General features: G+C 41.5%; 2 protein-coding genes across 4 annotated transcripts in view; one reads left to right on the forward strand and one right to left on the reverse strand.

Moving 5' to 3' along the window:
* ackr4b (atypical chemokine receptor 4b) overlaps positions 1-6,970 on the forward strand; it is a 17,648-nt gene extending 10,678 nt beyond the window's left edge. Inside the window, exon 2 of the mRNA XM_017709206.2 lies at positions 5,205-6,970. Coding sequence (XP_017564695.1) covers positions 5,211-6,353 — 1,143 coding nt within the window. The 5' untranslated portion in view covers positions 5,205-5,210 and the 3' untranslated portion in view covers positions 6,354-6,970. The remainder of the gene's footprint in view (positions 1-5,204) is intronic.
* acad11 (acyl-CoA dehydrogenase family, member 11) overlaps positions 1-25,028 on the reverse strand; it is a 133,232-nt gene that overhangs the window by 58,573 nt on the left and 49,631 nt on the right. The gene's annotated exons all lie outside the window — the stretch shown is intronic.

A 25,028-nucleotide genomic window follows, 5' to 3' on the forward strand; every position in this document is an offset into this window, starting at 1 on the left:
ACTGGCCGACTCGTTGGCTGATCAGGTGACCTTGTGAACTGTTTAAAATCAGTAATTAAATATTTATTTTGACAAAATATTAATTACTCAACCGTTAAAGCACAAAACACCAGTGAGAGACAGAAGTTCTGAGCTGCTGGATGAACAAAATAATGAATAAATTAATGAAATTTAGCGAGCCAGTGTGACTCGCCTTGAGATGCTTCCTCTCTGATGAGCCTCGACCCAAAGAGGCAGTTTAATAGAGCTGAAAACACTGTGTTAGAATGTAAAATAAGAGTCCTGATAACACCAGAGACCAATTTTTAAAAAATAAAATACATATTTCTTAAATGTAGCTTAACGTTAATGATATAAAACTAAACGTGAGTCTGTTTTATACGACGTCTTGAGTTAAACCTCCTAAAATTATTGTTTTCTATTAAAAACAGTTGAAATCTGGTTTCCGAGCTGTTTTACAGATGCAGAGCGACGATTAAACAATAAATGAAGGAAAATCAGAGAATCAGAAAGGAAAAGTCTTATTTAATCTTAGCTCAGCTGTGGAAATGTACAGACTGACTTTTGGAGCTGTGTCTGATATTTTACACGTCTTTTTAAGCCCTGCAGCCTTTGAGACACATTTTCCTAAAACTCCACTATATGAGGTTCTTTACTAAAGAACCCTCAAAAACCATCTTTTTAAAGTATGCATCTATTTCTAGACATAAGTTTAGTGAGTCGAGTTATCCTGATATACTGCCAGATCATTTGGCTTGTTTCATTTCTTACAACATGCAAAACTATCTGCCAGTATATTGAGATAATCTGACTTACTAAATCACTCAAAACAAGTAAAACGTCTAGAAATAAGACAACAATCCTATAATAAGCTACGACAGGGCAGGTTCGTTCGTTCAGCACCTTTCATACACAATGGCAAAGCCTTCACACCAACAACAAAAATGAATAAAAGCATTAGATCATAATGCGTCCTACGACATCCTGAGATCCAGAGCCTCAGAATGGCTTCTGGAAAGAAAGTTACATAAAAAACCCGTAAAAGAGAAAGACATGGAAAAAACAGGGCGGCCTAAACTTTTCACAAAGAACTGCAATGGCAATTATACTCCAGCCGGTCATTCCCGGCACCCGGAGCGAGGAAGAGCACTAATAATTACAGCGTTTCACCATCGACTCTACTGCACACACAGGGAGAGTCAAAAGTCACAGGACACCCGTTTATTTTATTTTATTTTTCATGCTTTCACGATGCGGTGCTGAAGGCGGTGGATTTTCTCAGCATACACAATTTGTTTGAGACGACCCCAGAGATAAAAGTCCATAATAAAATAAAAAATAAAATAAAATAAAATGTCCTGTGACTTTTGACTCGCCCTGTATACAAACATACACACAGTCTCTCTATTCTGATTGGCTGTCTTTGTATAGTTATAAACTCTGCTTATAACTTCAGCTTGAACACCTCAGTCCGAAAAGCACAGACACACAAACAGGGGATAAAGAGAGGTTAGGAACCGGTCGTGGCAAAATAAATGATGACTGTCTGCTACATAAAACCACAGAAACGAGGACCTCGGGGGGGAAATATGCGAGAAAACTGTGTGGAATGGGCTGGACAGCAGTTTTTAGGCACGTTTATCAGAATAAGGCAACACTGTCGCCCTGTTTGCCGCGCTGACCTGGACTGACAGACACTGAAAACTTCAGTAATCAGTTCTATTCAGGAGTGAAATGCTAAGATAACACGACGAGCATCTGCGCAGACAAAACACTCCCATAAATCCGAGGACAAGATGAAGGTGACGGACACACAATAAGATCTGCCCTCTTCACATGTGGGCAACAGCCTGGCACTGCTGACTCAGTGACTCCGTCACAGCACATTTTGTTTAGGGACTGGAAAATAAACATAAACAACAACAACAACAACAACAACAGCAGCAGCTCTGAAACTCTGCCACATGTGGAAAAATCCTCCACCCCTACAGCAAGGCCACTCGCTCTACAGCCCGACTCGGGGGAACATAAAATGGTAAAAGAGTGGCGGAAAGGTGACAAATCTACAATCAATCAATCAATCAATCAATCAATAAATAAATAAATACATTTGTGGACTCACAACACTGTACATGTACCTCAGCACCATAAATATATTTCAAAACATGGAGCAAAAACATTTTACAAAATTGTATAACGATGTCTGGATTCATGGATTTATAACAATTCCATGCAATAACTTTCTGCGGTAAATTCTTCGGACGTCTGGTTCCCATCACCACCATTCTGTGGAACGACATTTCACATCAAACCACTCGGAATGACGTTGTTTGCATCTTAATGGCTTAATTACGCAGATATTTAGAAAAACTGATGGAGTTGCACTTCAAGAGACTTTACCACCACACCCAAGCATTACTGAAACAACTTATCTCGAAGATAAGTGTGTGTTCAGCCCCAACATGGAAAGGTTTACGAGTTGTCCACGTCAACACCTTCAGCTGTGAGACGCATGACGTTATGGGCCAAATTCCACCAGAGACTCACATTCCACGCTCGCTCGGCCTGGATCCTGCATTCTTCACCCAGAGCAACGCTCCATCTGTCAAAACACCACTGCCTTACATTCCTTCTCCATGCTGACATGGAACCTGCTTCCATGAGGAAAACAAATGTTTCCACGGCACCCGACGGCCCCGAGACAGCACATTAAATCATCAAACAGCCCTTTGAGGAAAAACAACATAATAAACATATAAATATACGATGCACCCTATGGTGCTCACTGAGCTGAGGAGAAACACTGAAATCCCACAGCTCCTAAAATAAATAAATAAACAAACAAACAACAACGCAAATCATAGCTGGAAATCTCAAGAGACAGCCTCGTCCTCCGCCCGGGTCATTACACGAAACGCCACCCAATCACATGACGCGGACTTGATCACACACAGATGTGCTCGTTTTCACGTTTCTGAGGCGCTGCCACTTGTTCAGATAACATACAAACCCATAATTCCAGATTATAACGACGATGGCTATTAAACTGAACAAATATCTGGCCCGAAGCGAAAGCGAAGCTTTTCAAAATGAAGAAAGATCTTTTCTTTCATAAAAGTAAAGACAAAGTTCAAAAGCTAATCCGTCTTTATGGTGTATGACATGTAATAAATGAACATGCAGGGCTCTGTAATATTGCACATAGTCCAACACCAGCGGTCAGTAACATGCAGCTCTTTTCCTGCCCTGTCGCGGCTCCACAGCTGAATCAGATCAGTAGGTAATAATAAAATAATCCTCCTCTACAGTAAAATAAAGCTCTGCTGATCCTTCAACACAGTTTAACAGTAAATGGTCTTAAACGCTGGAGTTAATGTAGAACTGCTGATTCACCCTTTAACCCTGAAGATCAGCGCAGACGGCTGGTCACCATAGCAACACAGACAACAGTCTCGCCCAGCTAGTAGATAACTAAATGGCAAAGAGAGAGATTTAAGACGGACATCGATAATCTGGAGACGAATGAACTGATTAGCGTTTATAATCACTCCAGCTGGTTTCCTGATGCGTTTAAACTCACAAACACTAAAAAGTCACAAAGCTGAAGCGGTCTCTCATTCGCCAGCTTCTCGTTTGAATTCTCCCATTCCACCTTAAATGGTGCAGGGGTTACACTCTGGTGCCTCAGGCATCATATAAGGTGGATCGGGAAAATGTGATCAAGAAGCTGGAGAATGAGAAGCGACTTCAGCCTCGTAAAAAGACGAACATTGAGAGACGTTTTACTAGAAACTGTTCTACTGTTGTGGGAAAGTTTCCTGCTGGAGATGCGAGAAAAGACTTTACATGGTCACAAATGATTAAAGCAGTTTGATTCAACTCATTCAAAGCATTTATTTAGTCTGAACAAAGGTGGTCGATTTACTTGTTACCACATGAAGAACTGACGAGCCATTTTTTAGTGTAGAGGATGACATCATGATTCTGAAGACTGTGATTAGATGGACAAGGTTTGGTTAGCTGGACCCAAATACTGCAAAGTGCAGGTCTCCAAAGGCAGCGCTGTATTTTGGCTTTTACAACACGTAATAAATCGCGCTGGCATCCGAGTCCACATTCTCCAAAATACATGTGACGAGAAATTCCAGGTCTTTCTCCAAGTAGAAGGGTAAAGAAAGGAGAACCGCTTCTCCTACCACAGCTACTGGTCAGCACAGTCCACTAGAGCAGAGCTGGATGTAAATGTTTTAAGCAGATAGCACTGATGTTAGAAAGGATATAAGCACAAATTAAAAATTTAAGATAACTTTACTGTCAGTTCATCTAAAAAGTGGTAATCCCAAGAACAAGTGGTGCAGCTCAGCGTAGGGCAGGGCAATATAACAATATATATCATTATCCTGACAAATCCTGCAAAAATATGTCCCAATATGGTAACAAAGGTGACAGAAAAAATGAACATTGTGATTATTATGAAAACTTCCTGGCATTACATTTGTGCCATATCTCCCAATTGTTTCAACGTAAAAACGCAGATATTCAATGTAAAAGTTCCCAAAAGTGGGTGCTTTTAGCAGTGCAGTAGTTTTTGTGTGGGTCACTGAAAGGGAGGAAACCCACAGTGGCAGGATCTCATTAATGTTCATACAGTATGCTTGCAGTACTAAATTTCACTATGTGATGCAGTTTATTACCCAAAGCAGAGGAATTACAACTTCTGAATCCCAAAAATCATTTTTGTGTGGTTTTGTTTTGTTTTCCAGCAAAAAAACTAGTAAAAAAACTGCTATTTTACCTTACAACCTCAAACTACACAACTTTTGGGCATTTTGTACATCATGTGGTCTCTTTTTCTAGTGGTTGGTGCTGCTGTGTCATTCATTTCCGCTTGATTTGACCAACCTCTGGATTCCTTATAACTATGTGAAGGACTACAATGACTATAAACACTAGAACTGAAGCTGCTTTACTCTACCTGTGACTACACTTGAGATATTGCTCAAAAAGTTGGGAAACGTTTGCTAACACTGAACATATCCAGGAGTGAGGGCAGTTCAGAAATTACATCTTGACTATCAAGACAATGATATCTTGTTTCCAGCACAGTCCTGAGCTACAGGTACAGCCTCTGGACATAAAGATGTTTCGAGGGAAAAGCACTGCACAGTCTGTTCCAACAACTTTGTGACTCTTCTTTCTTCCAGGTCATTATGGGCTCCCATCCAGATTACGACTTTGAATACCATTACAATCACAGTTCCAACCACAGCTACAATGAAGACGAGGACTACGACGAATTCTACCACACGGTGTGCGACAAACAGGAAGTCCGCACCTTCGCCGGTATCTTCCTTCCTGTGGTGTACACCCTAGCGCTTGTGGTGGGCCTGGCCGGGAACTCCATGGTGGTCTTCGTCTACCTATCCCGCAAGCGCCTGAGAACGCTGACGGATGTCTTCATCCTTAACCTGGCCTTCGCCGACCTCCTCCTCCTCATGACCCTGCCTTTCTGGGCGGCGGACGCCGTCAACGGCTGGGAGATCGGCGTGCCGGCCTGTAAGATCACCTCGGCCCTCTACGCCACCAACTTCAGCTGCAGCATGCTGCTGCTAGCCTGCATTAGTGTGGACCGTTACCGCGCGCTAACCCAAGGCTCCACCAGCCCACCTGCAGGTAACCCACGCAGAAAGAGGGTGATGGTGTGCCTGCTGGTCTGGATGGCCGCCTGCATCTTCGGTTTGCCAGACATGGTGTTGGCCACGGTCAAGCACCACTCGAGCGGGCGTAAAGCCTGCAGGGCTGTGTACCCTTCCAGCTTGGCGAGACCAGCGAAAGCCACCCTGGAGCTTCTGGAGGTGTCTCTGAGCTTCGTGCTGCCGTTCCTGGTGATGATGTTCTGTTACTGCAAGGTCGGTAGGGCCCTGAGCCAGGCGGCAACCTCCGGGATGAGAGGAGGAAGGCGGTGGAAGGCTTTTCGAGTTCTGATAGCCGTGGTCGGAGTGTTTCTCCTGACCCAGCTGCCCTACAACGTGGTGAAGCTTGTGCGGGCGATGGATGTCATCTACGCTGTTGTGACTGACTGCGAGGTGAGCAAAGGACTCGACCGGGCCAATCAGGTGACGGAGAGCCTCGCCCTCACGCACTGCTGCCTGAACCCCGTGCTATACATCTTCATCGGTTCATCCTTCAAAGAGCACGTGCTCAAGATCGCCAAGCGCTGTGGTCAGACCGGGAGACGCTACCGGCAAGGCACAGAACAACCCGCGGTGGAGATCTCGCTCAAACCACGTACGCAAAGTAACGCACAGTCAGAAGAGTCAGGCGACATGGACACCAGCACCTTCACCATCTAACACACGGACTCGCCAACAGAGAACCAGGGACTAAAGCTTGCTCTGTGCCATATTACAGACTGCAGGCATTTCCTAAGCTCTTAAACTGCTGGTTTATTATTCAGTCATTAACCTCTTTTGCTCCTTTGCACCTCGACACCCTAAGGTGCATTAATCTGTACCTACACTGAGCACCGATTGCATAATGGTGGCGTTTTAAGAGTCATGATCCTCTGTCGGGTCTGTGGAGTTAATTGTAAGGCTTGTAATTCAGTTAATTTATTCAGTACTACACTAAAACTAATATGTAAGCTATGCAGTTATGAGCATGAGGTCCTGAGGTGTGACCCACATACGGGCCCTTGCAAATCGTCATGCGTACCATCATGAGTTAAACATCAGCATACCAAGAAATATGATCAAGTGTGGTTGATCGCATCTTTGTTATCTAAGCATGAGTAAAAATGTGAGCATATTACAAAATATTTTACATGTACCTGTGTCAAAAGCTCAGGTATCTAAGACTGTCAGCTTGTTAAAAGTTGTGTTTTTGTGTACAATTTTAATATAACTATATCTATAAAAAACATATTGTACAGAAATATATCTATATTAAAGCACTTTGGTAAAGAAATGTGGATTTTGGTGTGAAATTTGGCGCAGTGTGTGATAAATGGAGAGTGTGATTTAGATTTATATTCTGATATATAGTCTAGGTACCTGAAAGGTACTTCTGATATACTGAAATTACCAACTGGATACTCATTCCACCTCAGCCCAGGAAGAGGAAGATTACATACAGACTAACAATTCAATAAAAAGCTGCTTTTATAATCTAACAGGACTGTAAAATGTTACGGTCTTCCTCATATTAGTGACCAAGTTCGTAAATGATACTTTATCACTGCGAAGCACGAGTGCCTAAACGAGACCGTGGTGTATTGTTAAGGTCGAGGCTAAGAAGGCCGACGTAGCGCAGCGTTATAGTCACTTCGCTTATCGTCCACTTGGAATTACGAGGTTCTGACATTTTTGTCAAAATTTAATTTTTCACAGATTCTTATTCTGTGAGGTGGTTTTTTTCAGTCTCTTCATCTACAAAAAAAAGGTTCTATCTAGAAAGTCAAACTCCAACTTAGTTCTATGAGGTTCTATCTGCCAACCAATCAGCACTTTGAGCACACCCAAGCGGACCAATCAGGTTCTGCCTCTTTGTGATGTCACCGCTCCACTCAGTGACTGCAAAAAAAAGTTTATAAAACTTTATGAAACATGAAAACATGTTGCTGAAACTCTGCCTTCTTACAGCTCTTTAAAAAGTCTTATTATCTTAAATTTTATATATATAAAGCCGTAATGGTAATTAAATATATATTTGAATTAATTCCAACATACAGGCGAATTAAATCTCTCCACCCATCTTTTCTTTTTCTTCTTTCTCCTAAACTAAGACGTTTTTAAGACACTAAGAGTCACATTTCTGATATAAAACCAAACCTCACATGGTCTTCTGACTGACCTGCTACACTGACCTGCTGGGATAGCTTATTACAGTAGCTGGTGGTTCCTACCTAAGACTGGCCTCTGCAGTGGACAGAGTATTTAGCATTGACCTTCATATTTAATCTGCAGTGCTTTTTGGATAAGAAAAAGGATCATTTGTGCTGTTTTATGAGAAAATTTCATAATAAATACATCATATTAATAAATGTCAAACATATTATAAAAAGTATAGCATTAATGCTCTGAGACATGCAGACACTGTCCAAGTAAACAGTTTGTGTTCCTTGAGAACTTTTGCTTCTTTTCATGTTTTGCCAGACAGAACCTTATAATTCCAGGCAGAAAGTGAGTTCTAAAGATAGGAGGTTCTATCTGCATTTGATCTGTTCCATAAAAAAAAAAAAAATAATTTACAGATTTGATAGGATACTGATTTTGAAATTTTAGAATAAGTTTAGGGTGTCAATTTCCTGTATTAAAGAGCCGTGTTCCACATCAGTTCTGCTGCCTGGAGTGGAAAATCTTTGAAGCTCAATATCTCAGAAGTGCTCAGAACGCAGACAGAACCTTAGAATTCCAAGGGGATGTTATCCTGAATTGGCAATTGCGTCAGTTGAAATCCATCAGCGGTCCATGATATCGTCAGTTAGCTCAAGCCTATATTAAGCTGCATTAGTCTGTAGCTCCAGTGCAAAACTAAGGATGCATGATTGTAACTGGCCAAGATCGGAGTCGATCAAGACTGAAATTGTGCTCCCAGCTGGCATTTAGGGGCAGTCGTGGGCTGGAGGTCAGGGGCCCTGTGACCAGAAGGTTGCCGGTTCGATCCCCAGAGCCGACAGTCCATGACTGAGGTGTCCTTGAGCAAGACACCTAACCCCCAACTGCTCCCGGGTTGCCGTGGATAGGGCTGCCCACCGATCCGGGCAAGTGTGCTCACTGCCCCCTAGTGTGTGTGCGCTCACTAGTGTGTATGTGGTGTTTCACTTCACGGACGGGTTAAATGCGGAGGTGAAATTTCCCCGTTGTGGGACTAATAAGGGTCACAAAAAAAAAAAAAATACCATGATGCCATGGCAACAGAAGAAATCCATCAGAGACTCGTGATATGATCATCGATCAGCTCACGCCTCCATGCTCTCGTATACTACACATGCCTGGTGTGCCAAAGAAGAGCAGCTGGTATCTGATTCTAATGAAATACATGGCTTTGAGGGAAAATCAGTGAAGTTCTCATAGCTGCCCAGAAAGCTCAAATTGAGAAGGGAACACGACTTCCTCTCCAAGCAATAAAACTAATGGGCCATATTTCTTTCTTACTTGAAAGCAAACAAAAAAGGCAGTAATTCTCTCCATCCTACTGAAGCAAATGCATGTTGACTTCCAGCATTTTTAGTCAGAATGAGCTGGATTCCTCTATTATGACCATAAACACACCCCTTCAATAAATTACCAACGTCTTTATGATGTTTCCCTGTTAGTCGAAGTCTTTTAGAGAGCCAGGAACTGATCCCCTCCTCTTACAGTCAATTCCAAATGAAAATGACTGAGCAATAGGGGTGCGGGAAAAACTCGACTCTTAGATGCATCGAGAGGCAGATTTGATTCTGAATCGATTCATAAATGTCAAAAATCGATTTTCTGAATATTTCATTTATAATATAATGTTGACGGAACGCAAAGGGTGGAACTGGGAAGTGCGGAAGTGCAGCACCCGGATAGTCTGGAGGCACAAAACAAAAACACACAGGAATGAGCGAGAAATCCGACCACCTCCCTCTGCGTTAAAGCCAGGTTTAGTTCAGTCGGGAGTCATAATCCAAATGTTTAGAAGAGACATTTAGTCTCAGCTTTCTCTGAGTTTTAGTACCCAGGATCAGTATTTCAGTTTTTCTCGTGATTTAGTTGTTGAAAATTTTGTGAAATTAGAAATGTCTGACATACTGGCTAGTTTGTGTACAGAGTCATGATCATCGGAAGGAATGGAAATGTATACTTGCGTGTCGTCAGCACAGCTATGAAAAACATGTCATGTTTCCTATTGATATCACCTAGAGCTAACAAACAGAAAAAGCAAATGCCCTAAAACCGAACCCTGTGGAACCCCCAAAAAAGCATTTTTTATATATGAATGATTTCTCACTGAAACCAGAAACTGCCTATTACCTAAATATGAATTAAACCATTCTAAAACTGTGAGCCCAACACAGCATTCAAGACAGTAGATCAGAATCTTGTGATAAATGGCATCAAAATCTGGATCCAATAAAACCAGAATAGAAGCAGTTTATGCATCAGCACTGAGCCTGAGGTCATTCAGAGGAAGATCCAACACTGTCTCTGTACTGTGGTTAGAATGAAAACCTGACTGAAACTTCACATATAACTTGTTTGATATTAGATACACATTTAATTGTTTGAAAGCAACTTTTTTTAAATCCTTATTTCAAAAAGAAAGTTCAAAATTACCATTAAATTATTGTTATATCAATTTGAACAGGACTACTACTACCACTACTACAGAGGCAGCTCTGAGTTCGACCAATTACAGGTAACTGGAAGGTAACCGGCCAAAATTATTACTTAGCATGCCTGTAAAAGCAAGACACTGCAGATTTGTACTGGATTAAAATATATACACAGATATCACTGGTGATCACTCAAATTACAGGGGATAAAACTAATCCAGCTCCAAAAGGGTTTAAGATTTGCATTACTTGTGCTGCTCATATGCCTCTGAAGCCTTATTGGAGTTGGATTAGTTAGTTATAAATGTATTAATCCAATTTATTAATCCTTAATCATGACGCAACTACCGAAATCCACATTTTTGATGATGGCTGAATTACACGGAGAAGGAAAATGAAATATCTTGAAACTTCCTCTTATAAAGCAGCTCGTTTTCTGCGCTGTTGGGTACCATTTGGTAAGTTAAATGACCCCAATTTACTGGCCTAATGCTAGTCTGTTGTTATTGATTGTGTGGCACCTGTTGCATAAACTTCCAAGTGATAATGTTTCAATCCAGGCTGTTGGCCAGTCAAATGAACACAGATAACATTCCCAGACCTCCTCTGGTAAAACAAAGAGCAATGTTAATTACGTGTGATGCATTTAGATCAGAAATTTCCTCTATATAGATTTTCCATGTTGGTCCTTTTCCATGTTGGTACATAATTTGCCACTGCGTAAACTTTCAATCTGTCAAAGCATGTAATCTAACTTCTGCACATTTTAATACACAATGTTGTGCACATCCTAATATACACTTTATTTGCTGAATTTAATATAGTGAATTAAAAAAACAAAACAAACTGTGACCTGTGCAAAAGTTTATACTTAGTTTACATAGAGTATATTTAATGTTTCTAATGTTGCCAATATGTTAAACTCAGCAAATAAACAGAAAGTTTGCAGTAAAATGAGCAGATATGGTCATATTTAGGTTTGCTCCCTGTACAGAATGGGTTAACTTCTTTGTCACTTACAAAATCAAGCACGTCATTGTACTGAGGGTGTCCATACAACTGTAGCCACTAAGCACAATTTCCACCCATCATCAGATGGTTTAGTATTTCGAGTTTGTCCGGCGACACACCCTAGTGACTCAGATTAATCTGGAACAAAACTGAAATTTAAGACCTGCTAGTGTTCTTTCTCTCTTTCTCTCTCTCTTTCTTTCTTTCTTTCTTTGTTTCTTTGTTTTTGGAGCATGTCTAAACCCTTTTGTGGCTGTAGATAAGATCATGTTTATGCACTGTTCTGATACTGATATACTGTTATGGCTGTCATCCTGTATTTAAGTGAGAATCTGTTTAATCCTTAAATCTTATTAAGTCCAGGTTAATGAGAATGACCAAGCGTGCAAGCCAATCATTTTGGCACCCAGCAGCCTGGAGATTAAGTGACCCTTATTAGTTCCACAAGAGGGAAATTTCACTTCCGTGCCGTGAAACACCACATACACACTAGTGAACAAACACACACTAGGGGGCAGTGAGCACACTTGCCCAGAGTGGTGGGCAGCCCTATCCACAGCGCCCATGGAGCCCGGGGGTTAGGTGTCTTGTTCAGGGGCACCTCAGTCACATACTGTCGGCTCAGGGAATAGAACCGGTGACCTTCTGGTTGCAAGGCCGGTTCCCTGACCTCCAGCCCGGGACCGCCCGAAGGTCTCATTGGTTTCTGTCTGGTTTCGAACCTGGGACCTTTCACGTGTGAGGTGAATGTGACAACCACTACGTTACAGAAACCACAAAGTAATACTAACAACATGACAAAGACCACTTATTAGCCCTGCTGAAAAAAGACCAATAGAACCACCAGGATTAAGATCTGATAAATAATGGAAATGGACATGTTGACTATTAAGGGAGATTTAACCTAATAACACAGAGCTGGTGAACTGCCTGTAGATAAGTTAGACCAATCAGAAACTACAAAACACTATAAATGTTCTGCATGTGTGACATCACAACTATCGCAACTAACTGGTACTCTGACGTGCTCAGCGTTCAAGTTTCACGCCAAAAAAGTGGATATGCTGCTCTTTTTACCCATAAACAGGCGTGGAAATTCATTTACAGACAATAATTGCATTTAAATTGCTATTATGATATTGTTCAGAAACAAATTGCAGTGAGACATTTTGGCCAAATCGTTCAGCCCTACTTTATATTGTGAGATGAACAGAGCAGGAAAACACAAAGCAATCAACCAGCCAAGCAACTTAAGGGAAATTCCACTGAAAATCATAATTAAAAGGTGTAAACAAAGTCATTCACATTATTTGATGATTCGATCAAAATGTATATTTTCATAAGCCATTACAAGCCATTTATAAGCAATTCAGAAGACGTGTAAATAAATGGTCTATATTTGTGTTGTAGTGTGGTTGGTTAGTGTAGTGGGTAACACCTCTGCCTCTGTAGACTGGGGTTCGGTGCCCCGCCTGGGTAAACACCCTACACTATACCAATAAGAGTCCTTGGGCAAGACTCCTAACACCACCTTCACCTACTACGCTGTAGACTGGGGTTCAGTGCCCCACCTGGGTAAACACCCTACACTATACCAATAAGAGTCCTTGGGCAAGACTCCTAACACCACCTTCACCTACTACGCTGTAGACTGGGGTTCAGTGCCCCACCTGGGTAAACACCCTACACTATACCAATAAGAGTCCTTGGGCAATACTCCTAACACCACCTTCACCTCCCTGTGTAAAATGATCAAACTGTGATCAGAGCATCTGCCAAATGACGTAAATGTAAATGTCATGGCGACGTCTGGTTCCTATCACCACCCTTGTAAAGACATCTGAACCATTTCACACCAAACCCACTCTGGATCTCTCTGTTTACACCTCACACACAGAATTACACAGAAATTCTGAAAAATCACTTGATTTCTTCTTTATAAAGATGTGCACCACTGCAACAGTGGTTAAGCTACACTATGTAGAATGTTTTTACTGCATCACTGACACAGGAGAAATACAAATAGGCTAAAATATGGTGAGCTGCTGCGAGTTGCCCTGTAAAGTCTGAAATAATCATTTCAAAGTCAGAGGTAGTTTTTCACACCACGCCGTATGTCCTTACTCATTAGTGCCATACATATAGACTCAAAAGGAAGCATGCAGGTACACATTTCCAGCAGAGAGTTCTCCAAATCCCCAAAAACTTTATGTAGCTTTAAGTTGCCCAAAGTCCAACTTGTCAAAACTCATAGCGAGAAGAATGGCTAAAAAAAATGGTACATAAAAATAAAAGAAACAAACCAATCTTGGGGTCATGCCATCTCAAAAACCATGATTATGCGAGGCTCTCTTGCCAAGAAGCAATTCTGAAGGACAAGTAGGAAAAAAAACAGTACTGCTGAGATTGGACCAATTAAAGTGCCAAGAGCGTTTAACGGCAAAACCTGGCTGCCGCGGCAACATAATACACAAACACGTTTTATATGCGCTCATACACAACAGCAGAAATGGTTTTCCAGATGGAGGTTTTAGCTTTGCTGCCTGAGAAGATATGAAATTATTAACCCTTACGCTTTTAAAGCATAAACCTAATGTTTTTATATCCACTGTGCACTTTTGACATTAGTGTCTTATGAGTAACATCATTTTTTTCCAACGGAAATAAAGCCGAGCTGCGCCCACGCCTGGCCTGAACTCCCTTCCAGAGCCTCCTTCCAGGTTCACGGTGGTGAGAGTGGAAAAGTGCGCACGTCTGGCTGGTGGTAAGAGTGTGGGCGAGGTTGAGTGACTGAGTCTGGACCTTTCACTGTAACAAAAACACATCGAGATGTATCTGTGGATGTGCGTGTGTTCTGGCGTCTGTGGTCTTTGTTAAAGTAATTTGGCATTACTCATCCCATTCTCAGCAGCAACAGACGGATATTTTTGTTTACCAGTGACCAAGCAGGCCTCTACAGTGAGCCCTAGCGCTGTCATTAGAAAGGCTATGAGCATGAGAGCACGCAAGCTTTATGTATGATTGTTCAAATATTTCATTGACTTTTCAATATCCATGCACAAATACGCCCTGGCCCCTAAACACCCCCGACAGGAATCCCCCACTTACACATGTTCTAAAGCCTACCTCAGGGGTCGCAACCCAAATCCTAAGAAGATCCTTTCAATTAAAATCAAACCACTTTGGGAGCCACATTTTATTGTTTATTTTGCCATATTGGCTGTAACTGTGTCTCAGTATTGGCTGATGTCCAAATATAGGCTACAAAAATAAAGGAAATAAAAAAATAAATAATAAAATAAAGGAAAACTCAGACGCACTCTGCTCCGCTTTAATCTTCAGCTCAGCTATAACTGCTTTTCTCACATCTCCAGCAGGAAACTTTTCCACTAAAGTAAAACAGTTTCGTGTAAAACGTCTCTAAACGTTCGACTTTCAATGAGGCTGAAGTCAGAATGTTATTGCTGTGCCAGTTAAGGTTGAATGGAAAATTTGAACGAGAAGCTGGCGAATGAGAAACTTCAGCCTCACATCTTTTCAGTGTTTGCCAGTTTCTCACTGCAGATTAAACGTATCAGGAAACCAGCTGGAGTGATTATAAACACTAATCAGTCCATTCGTCTCCAAATTATCGATGTTCGTCTTAAATCTCTCTCTTTGCCGTTTCGTTGCTACTAGCTGGGCGAGACTGTTGTCTGTGTTGCTATGGTGACCAGCCGTCTGCGCTGATCTTCAGGGTTAAAGGGTGAATCAGCAGTTCTACATTAACTCCAGCGTTTAAGACCATTTACTGTTAAACTGTGTTGAAGGATCAGCAGAGCTTTATTTTACTGTAGAGGAGGATTATTGTATATTTGCTTATTTTTGCCACAACAGAGCAGTAAAAGGATGTGGACGACCTAGCAAAAGTCGAGAAAGAAAGAAACAAACAGACAAACAAAGAGGAGGAAGACAAAAGAGAGGATAATATATATTTATGATGCAACGTTTCATCAGCGAGAAGACTCTCGAAATGTGTCAAAAACATTTTCCAGTTTCCAGCATTAATACAACTCATATACTTCAAAATGTCCAAGCTTAAGATGTACCATAACCTTTGATCCAGTTTTTATGAGATGAGATCCACCTACAGAGGACCATACGCCTGGCCAGTAACGCGGAAAGTCTATGACCTCTGACTGATCTGAAGGTACTCGTGTAACTTCTGGACCCCTGAATAAAGCTGTCAGGAGATCAGGCGTTCCAAATATGTGGAAATGTATTAAATTCTGCAATTTTGGGCATGTCCAAAACATGGCTAAGGGTGCCTGGGTCCTGCTTACACCAAAGACAAGCAGGCTCAAGCCAGGGCTGAACAATTTTTCTGTCTAATGTCACGACTATGATCTTAAATTGCAATTATTTTCTGTAAAATAAGGCTTGCGGCCCGACTCCTGAGTATAGTGTACCAGACAGCCAGTATGTCGTAGTTGTGATGTCACAACACATGGAGGTTTGGCTGCCTCTGATTGGTCTAACTCATATACACAGAAGTCACAAGGTCTGTGTGTGCGACTTGAAAACTGCATGTTTCATTATAAATAACAAAGATAGTCCTGTTTCACTGGATTTAGTGCCAAATACTGAATAAAAATCATGTTCACAGTTTTTCATAGTATTTTTTTAAACATACTTCTATTTTCTCTGTTCTAACTGATCAGATATCTGAAAAAATAAGTAGTATGTATCACTAAAATGTACTGAAATCTCGCGATATTTCGTTTTTGCCATATCGCCCACCTCTATCAGACATTCAGCCTGCAACTCCAGGTCAGTTCTAAAGGGTTCAGTTAAAGAACAATGGAGCCAAACCCAAACAGAGATGAACAGGAGTCCTGAAAAGATGAAAAGATGTGTGGAGATGTTCGTCCCTCTTAAGCCAGCTCCTGTTTATTGTTGCCTAAGGAGCGACAGGCACTACTATTATTATTAAACTGCCCATATCTATGCTGACCGCCTACAAAGGAGCACCACACGTCATCCACAGCTGACCACCCAATATCGATGATGCGTTCTCTTTAGTCATGCTTGCTACAAGGAGGAAAATGTAGCTTTGCATGGTTTAGCACAACACAACACAAAGATTCCCACAAATCTGAAATTTTTATTATAATTATGCAGCACCTGATCAAACCGATTAAACCATTCATTTTAGCAGCACATCCATTAACTTGCTACGTTTTGATGGCCTTCTTTGAACATAACGTGCACAACGAGCCAGACCTCCACATTTAAACATGCTTAAAAAAGTCACTTTCAAACAAATACAGTACGGCAGATGTGTGTGTGTGTGTGTGTGTGTGTGTGTTCTGGCCTCTGTGGTTTCTCTATGATCTCACTACTTTGCTGTTTCTTGCTATAATTTGGTGTTACTCATTCCATTCTCTATAGTAACTGCAGGATGTTTATGTTTACCAAGCGTGACCGAGCAGACTTCTTTATTCATCTCCACCACAGGCGAGTCAAACTGTGGACCTTCCAGGCCGAAGTGCTGCGGAGATCAGCGTTTACCCTCATCTACCGCTCTGAATTCAGTTCATAAAGCCCGAGGTAGATGATGAGCTGACTCAGGTGTGTGTAACGAGGCAGTGAGCTGAAGTCGGCAGTGCCTGGGCTCATGAGGACCGGAGCCTGACACATGATCTAGCATTATCATCAGTCTGTGTGAGTGAGGGCTTTTCCAACAGGACTCAGGAGAGAAGACACCAGCATGTTTGACTTACATCCACACGTACAAGAGAATCCTTACAGCTCTGAGGAAACTCACCAGATAAGCCACAAGCTCATCATGTTACTCTATTAACGTACCAATTTCAGTTAATTAGAAGTTTTCAGAAGTTACTTCAATAACTACTGAACATTCAGAAGGTTGTCCTGCCACAGCGTTACATGCGTCACTGAGCTGACTACACACAGTTAGTTAGTACGTTAGTTCCTCTCGGCACAACAGGCAACAAGCATTCGCCAGTGGAGTCGAGTAGCAGCAATGGTTTCCACGTCTTCCCAGTGGTTATCAATGCTCTTAAGGTCTGTTTGGAATGTCCTCTGCCAGGTGTTCAATGGTCGGCCAATCTTTCTGTTTCCATTCAGTGGTGTCCAGCGCATCACAATTTTTGGATGACGGCTGTCTGATAGATGAAGGACATGCGAGCCCAAACACTTGTGCTCTGTGACAATAGTGTCCAACCTACGAGCGCCTGCTCTTCTTCAAACCTCCTCATACATGAAGTGGTCATGGTAGGTGACTGCTGGAATATATTAAGGCTCTCAGCGATCTGCTTCATGTGCTTCCAGGTCTCACTGGCGTAGATGGCTGGTGGGATAATGACGGTGTTGAACAGGTGGATCTTAGTTACGGCAGTGATCGATGTTGCGGACCAGATTTGTCGCAGCCGGTGGAACACTGCCGATGCCTTGCCGATCCTCACTGCCGATGCCTTGCCGATCCACAGTGCCGATGCCTTGCCGATCCACACTGCCGATGCCTTGCCGATCCACAGTGCCGATGCCTTGCCGATCCACACTGCCGATGCCTTGCCGATCCACACTGCTGATGCCTTGCCGATCCACACTGCCGATGCCTTGCCGATCCACAGTGCCGATGCCTTGCCGATCCACACTGCCGATGCCTTGCCGATCCACACTGCCGATGCCTTGCCGATCCACAGTGCCGATGCCTTGCCGATCCACAGTGCCGATGCCTTGCCGATCCACACTGCCGATGCCTTGCCGATCCACACTGCCGATGCCTTGCCGATCCACACTGCCGATGCCTTGCCGATCCACAGTGCCGATGCCTTGCCGATCCACAGTGCCGATGCCTTGCCGATCCACAGTGCCGATGCCTTGCCGATCCACACTGCCGATGCCTTGCCGATCCTACAGTTGACGTCCACCTCTGTGCCCCCATCTTTAGCCATGATGTTGCCGAGCTGGTTCCCTATCGTAACCCTCTTCCGTGTTTCATGGTTGACACTCATGATCTTTGGCTTCTCTGCACTGATTCTTAAACAAACCTTCTCAGCTTCTTTCTCAATGCTGGTGGTCATTTTTTGGAGGGTTGGCTTTGTTTGAGCAAGCAGTGCAATGTCATCTGCAAAATCCTAGTCGGTGAGATGGACTTGGTCCTTCCACGGAATGCTGCATCCTAGTTTGTCCACTGTTCGTTTCATGATGAAGTTGATCACAAGGAGAAAGAGGAGTGGAGAAAGACGGCATTCCTGACTGACGCTCATGTAGAAGAAATTCATCTGGCCTTTGAAATTTGCCCCTCTTTATGTAGCAGCTTGAGGCTACAGATTTTTGAAGATGCAGATGTAGCGCTGAGGGATGTTACAGATTACTGCAATCTGCCACAGGGATTTCTGATGAACACTCGAAAGCTTTCTTAAAGTCTAAATCGACACACAACCAACTAATTAAAGAACAACTCATTGTGTAAACGCAGTTTAAACCGAGTTTGTCCTGCCATTATCACCACTGGTGACTCTCACAGGGGCTTGGATCACAGAAAAAAAATCTTTTATAGCCTTTTTTCTTTAAACAAGGATTTGAAAAATGTTATTATAAAATGTTTTTTTTTTGTCCAACACAACCTGCCTTATTATTAATATAAACGACATAAAATAGCGCAATTAAATTTATATTATTTATTTTATCTATTCTTCTAATTTATTCCTTTCAAGCATTTTTGTCTTAAAAATGTGATTCCTTCGTTAAATGGCTTTAATCTTTTATTTCTAGGACCCTCCCTGTCTCGTGCATTGTGTGCCCCTTTTCTGTTATTCATTTGATTTGCTGGATTTTTTATTTGTTAGTTCTGTTCTTATCTTTTTCACTCTTCATCTGTTGTTGTTTTGTTGTACTGTAAGCACTTTGAGATGCATTGACTGTATGAAATGTGCTATATTAATAAAGACTATTAATGTTATTATTATTAAAGATTTATTTGTGCCAGACCTAAAAGTATGAGTTAAACATTAAAGAGCAAGCTAACAAAAGACCAATCTACATCTTATGTTGTTTATTATATGAACAATAAGTCTGATGTTTATTGTATTTAGAATTTTAAGTCCGTCATGTTACACACTTCTTAGTTTTTTAATGTATTATTTTTCAGAACCCTGGCTCAACCCATGTGAATGTTTTTACCTCTCGCTTTGCCACAAACAGAAAACGGACGCTGTTAAGACCACATCTGACCGACAGCCGATTTGGTCCGACTCTGAAGACGAGACGACGCTAAATTCCCAAACTGTCGTCTCCACTGAGCAGCTTTTCAGTCGGCAGCTGTGACAGAAGAACAGCTGAACAACCTGAAATCAGCCAGAAATGAACCCAACACCATTCGCCAAACTAAACGGGCTGTAAGAAGCTTTACAGACCGGCTGGAACAAAACAACATTAATACTGATCTGGACAAACTGACCAAACTGAGCTGAACCTGATATTGGGTCAGTTTTACGGCTCAGTCTGATCTGGTCAGACTCTGAAGATCAGACACGTCTGGCGAATGGTGTTGGGTTCATTTCTGGCTGATTCCAGGTTGTTCAGCTGTTCTTCTGTCACAGCTGCCGACTGAAAAGCTGCTCAGTGGAGACGCCAGTTTGGGAATTTAGCGTAAGGAGCTGGAGAACGAACTGCCGGCTGTGCAGCGAGTGGGCGGAGCTCGTTACTCTGACGTAGCAACGAGCTGCTCGTTAAGGGGCTCTAATTAGGAGGAAGGAGCTGAACATTAAAACATATTAAAGCCGCGTTCACGGCCAGTTTATTCATTTCTTACTGTATTTATTTAACTGCTGTATTAAAGCAGTAGAGACACTCAAGGAGGGAGTTATCACCAATAACATCACGGCTGTGATGATCTACGGACACCAGATCACAGCCGGGATGGTATTTCAGGAGAACACACTCCCTCTCAGGTTCTACTGCTAAGTATAACACATGGACATGTTGTTCGTTTGAAAACAGCATCTGAAGGAAAACTAATAAACAGAAATCAAGAAACCTGCTGGGAACTCTGGGTAACTCCACCATGTATTACTTGTCTTTTTTCAGTTTGTCCTTCCCACAAAATTAGGTAACAAACTTTTAGTATAAACAGCTTTCCCAGATTAACTGATATCCACTACAGGAAGGTAAGTAATCCTCACTTATTTAAGCACAAATCCTCAGGGGGTTCAATGTAACTGAGATGCAGAACTAAAAAATGTAACTGAAGAGAACCTTTAACTAAACTAATAAGATGAGTTGGGTCCACTCAGAGTCCTCAGACTGACTTAACTCAGAAGACACAGTGTAATAAGTAAAACAACCTTCATTTAATCCAACAAATACATTTGAAAAATTGATAAAAATAAAATCCCTTATGAAAAATGTCTACACACCTAAAAACACTGGTTCTTCAAGGGCTCTTTAGTCAAGGAATTGGTTCTATGTAGAACCATGAACAGTCAAAGAACCCTTTGTTCTCTGCATCATGATACGGTTCTTCAGATTGATGGCAAATGTGCTGCAGATGGTTCTTTATAGCACCTTTTTCGAAAATGGTTCTATATAGCAGCCAAAAGGGCTACTGTGGCAAGCTTCATCATAACAATAGAAGAACCCTTTCTGGTACACAGAACCATTTCCCTTACCAAAGAACCCTTCAAGAACCACCTTTTTGTAAGTGTGTACTGCAAACTAACAGCACAGGTGATGCTACATTAATGAGGTTCTGACTGGAGTCTCAGGGCTCAGGCTGGTAATAGTTTTCAAGGTGAGGATCCACAGCCTTACACTGGAGAACAAAGCCTTTTCAGCATGTTCCTCTGATCAACAACCACTTTTCTGGGTCAGCTTTCTCACATAGCAGGTGCCCACAATGGCCAGTGGACAATCCAAACCCGATCTGAGTCTTTCTGAAAGACGAGAACATGAAATAACAAAAGGAACCGAAGGGAAATTGGCCTCGCAGGAAGCAGGACAACACCCACCAAGCTTCAGACATCACAGCACCAACACACCTGGGGCCGGACTCACGAAGGTGTCTTAAGAAAGAAAATCTTTTTAAATGTGTTTTTTAATTTCATTCTTAAGAATCATTTCAAGAGCAAGTGATATTCTTGAAAACATGTTTTCTTAAGCGTACGATGGCCTTAAACTCGTCTCGGATGGTAAGACTTGACCAGATTTGATCTAAATCAACAATCAAACTCGGACACTGCCTCCGCTGCTCCTCATCCTCGCCTCGGCTTCCTGCCATCACCTCACGTTTATTGTATTCAGAGTAAAGAACTGCACGACGTTGCCCAACAACAGACTTAATAATAAGTCAATAAAAAGCATGTGTCCACCTCTTAGTGGACAATTTTAAACCTCTTTTTTAACATTTCTATGTCATTTTATTTGTTATGAGAATTTGCAGAAATATGTTTGTTGCCTAGAAGCAACATTTCTTGTCAAATCTTAACTCTTACAGTCTGAGACGAGTTTGAGGCTCTCATACGCTTAAGAAAACATTTTAAAAACATTATGTAGTGTAGTGTATTGAAGTGTAGTGTAGTGTAGTGTATTGTAGTGTATTGTATTGAAGTGTAGTGTAGTGTATTGTAGTGTAGTGTAGTGTAGTGTATTGTAGTGTAGTGTAGTGTATTGTATTGTATTTTATTGTATTGAAGTGTATTGTATTGTAGTGTAGTGTATTGTATTTTATTGTATTGAAGTGTAGTGTATTGTAGTGTAGTGTATTGTAGTGTAGTGTAGTGTATTGTAGTGTAGTGTAGTGTATTGTATTGTAGTATATCGTAGTGTAGTGTAGTGTATTGTAGTGTAGTGTAGTGTATTGTATTGTAGTGTAGTGTATTGTAGTGTAGTGTAGTGTATTGTAGTGTAGTGTATTGTATTGTATTGTATTTTATTGTATTGAAGTGTAGTGTATTGTATTGAAGTGTAGTGTATTGTAGTGTAGTGTATTGTAGTGTATTGTAGTGTATTGTAGTGTAGTGTATTGTATTTTATTGTATTGAAGTGTAGTGTATTGTATTGAAGTGTAGTGTATTGTAGTGTAGTGTATTGTAGTGTAGTGTAGTGTATTGTAGTGTAGTGTAGTGTATTGTATTGTATTGTAGTGTATTGTATTGTAGTATATCGTAGTGTAGTGTAGTGTATTGTAGTGTAGTGTAGTGTATTGTATTGTAGTGTAGTGTATTGTATTGTAGTGTAGTGTATTGTATTGTATTGTATTGTAGTGTATTGTAGTGTAGTGTAGTGTATTGTATTGTAGTGTATTGTAGTGTAGTGTAGTGTATTGTATTGTATTGTAGTGTATTGTATTGTAGTATATCGTAGTGTAGTGTAGTGTATTGTAGTGTAGTGTAGTGTATTGTATTGTAGTGTATTCTATTGTATTGTAGTGTATTGTAGTGTAGTGTAGTGTATTGTATTGTATTGTATTGTAGTGTAGTGTATTGTATTGTAGTGTAGTGTAGTGTATTGTATTGTATTGTAGTGTATTGTTTTGCTGATTTTCTAAATGAAAATAATTAAAACAAATTTCTGCAGAGTTTAAAGCACAATTACTAATAGATTTAACACAATTACTAATAGAATTAACACAATTACTAATAGATTTAACACAATTACTAATAGAATTAACACAATTACTAATAGATTTAACACAATTACTAATAGATTTAACACATCGGAGGAAAAAAACTAAAAATGTGGCCTGTGAAAAAGTTTTTTTAAGTTTGGTATAATTTATATTTTCTCTTATACTTTTTTTCCAGTATATTAAACTCAAATAAATAAAAATAATGCACTAAACTTAGCAGAAAGGTGTCATATTTAAATCCATATTTAATGTCATTTATATTTTATATTTAATGTATTATATTTGGTGCATTTTAAGGGAAGGACGGCACGTTTTTTTGACGTCATCCAACTTCATGACTATCGCAACAGATGTGATCTACCACTGATCCTCATCAATCATCTCAAGCCTAATAAGCAAATCTATCTCAACACAGATTGAGGCAGCTCTTTTTATTTATTTTAAACTGCTCATTTGCAGAAATACTATTTCTTTTTTCATTTACCATACAAAAGTATTTTCCAATGACTTAATCCACCACTGCTTAAAACAAATAAGTGAACAAATGAACCAATGAAAAACAGCACGGGCAGATAAAGGGAGGGAAAGGCTCAGCCTGTGAGCACAGCCACGCTCAGAGACTCATTACGGGCGTTTCTGATGCCGTGATAAAGAACAAACGTGGTCTGGAAGTGATTGCGCACAAGCTCAGGAAGAGAGGAGCTGTGAGGGTCAACGCTGAGGGTCTACAGATCTCCCTCAGATGCTGCCCTGGGAGCCATCGGAGTGGGATTGCGTGTCCCTGGAGAGTTTGAATGCACAGAAAAAGGACAGGAAAAAAGAAGACAAGAACAAAAGCACCGCAGAAAGGAGAGAGGAGGGCAGCTGGCCCACGCGCGTTTCTGTGGCTTCCCTGAAATTTGTAAATGTGACGGGTGCGGCGAGAGAGGAGGATGTGAGGACAGTTTAAAGAGAATAGGATCGTCGGTGGCAAAGGGAAGCAGACTACAGTGATGGTGTTTGTGTTCAGAAGTTTGGAGGCTTTAATAACCAGCGCAGCAGGTCAGAGCATCAAGCGGCTCTGAGGGAGGAGAATATTCCGCTGGATCTCAAAGGAACAGCTTCATACAATGAGGCATCACAGAGCGCTACACTAACCAGAACCTGCTGTGTATACGTCCGTCTGTCGGTCTGCTATACACATTTACACCCCTGGGCAAATAATAGGCCAAAGTCCAAAGTATACCCGTGTTTACTGCTGGCTCGGGCTGGCCAGAGTCCAGATTTAAACCCTATAGTGAATATCTGGCCTCACGTTAAACACAAACCAGCTCAATGGTGCTGTGTTAGCGTGTGTTGTGCTGATATGAGTGGATCAGACACAGCAGTGCTGCTGGAGTTTTTAAACACTGTGTTAAAAATCACTGCCCACTCTGTTAGACACTCCTACCTCATTGGTCCACCTTGTAGATGTAAAGTCAGAGACGACAGCTCATCTGCTGCTGCACAGTTTGTGTTGGTCATCCTCTAGTCCTTCATCAGTGGTCACAGGACGCTGCCCACAGGACGCTGTCCAGTAGCGACACTGAGGTGTTTAAAACCTCCAGCAGCACTGCTGTGTCTGATCCACTCAGTCCAGCACAACACACACTAACGCACCACCACGTCAGTGTTACTGCAGTGCTGAGAATGACCCACCACCCAAACAGTACCTGCTCTGTGAGGGTCCATGGGGGTCCTGACCACTGAAGAACAGGGTAACAGAGTATCAGAGAAACAGATGGACTACAGTCTGTAACTGTAGAACTACAGAGTGCAGCTATACAGTCAGTGGAGCTGATAAAGTGGACAGTGAGTGTAGATACAGGGAGATGAGTGTATATTATATATATAACATACTAAACTATACTGGATGGGACCAGCTGCCCACCCTACACTGATGTTCTCATAGACTCCCAGCTATTCCTACTACTAACACTACTGCTATTAATATTAGTAGTATAATAACTCTGTAGGTAGTCTGACCAGAGGAGGACGGGTCCCCCCTGGTGAGCCTGGTTCCTCCCAAGGTTTCTTCCTCAGTTCTGAGGGAGTTTTTCC

The sequence above is a fragment of the Pygocentrus nattereri genome, chromosome 24 (genome assembly GCF_015220715.1).
Source record: "Pygocentrus nattereri isolate fPygNat1 chromosome 24, fPygNat1.pri, whole genome shotgun sequence".
Taxonomy (NCBI): Eukaryota; Metazoa; Chordata; class Actinopteri; order Characiformes; family Serrasalmidae; genus Pygocentrus; species Pygocentrus nattereri.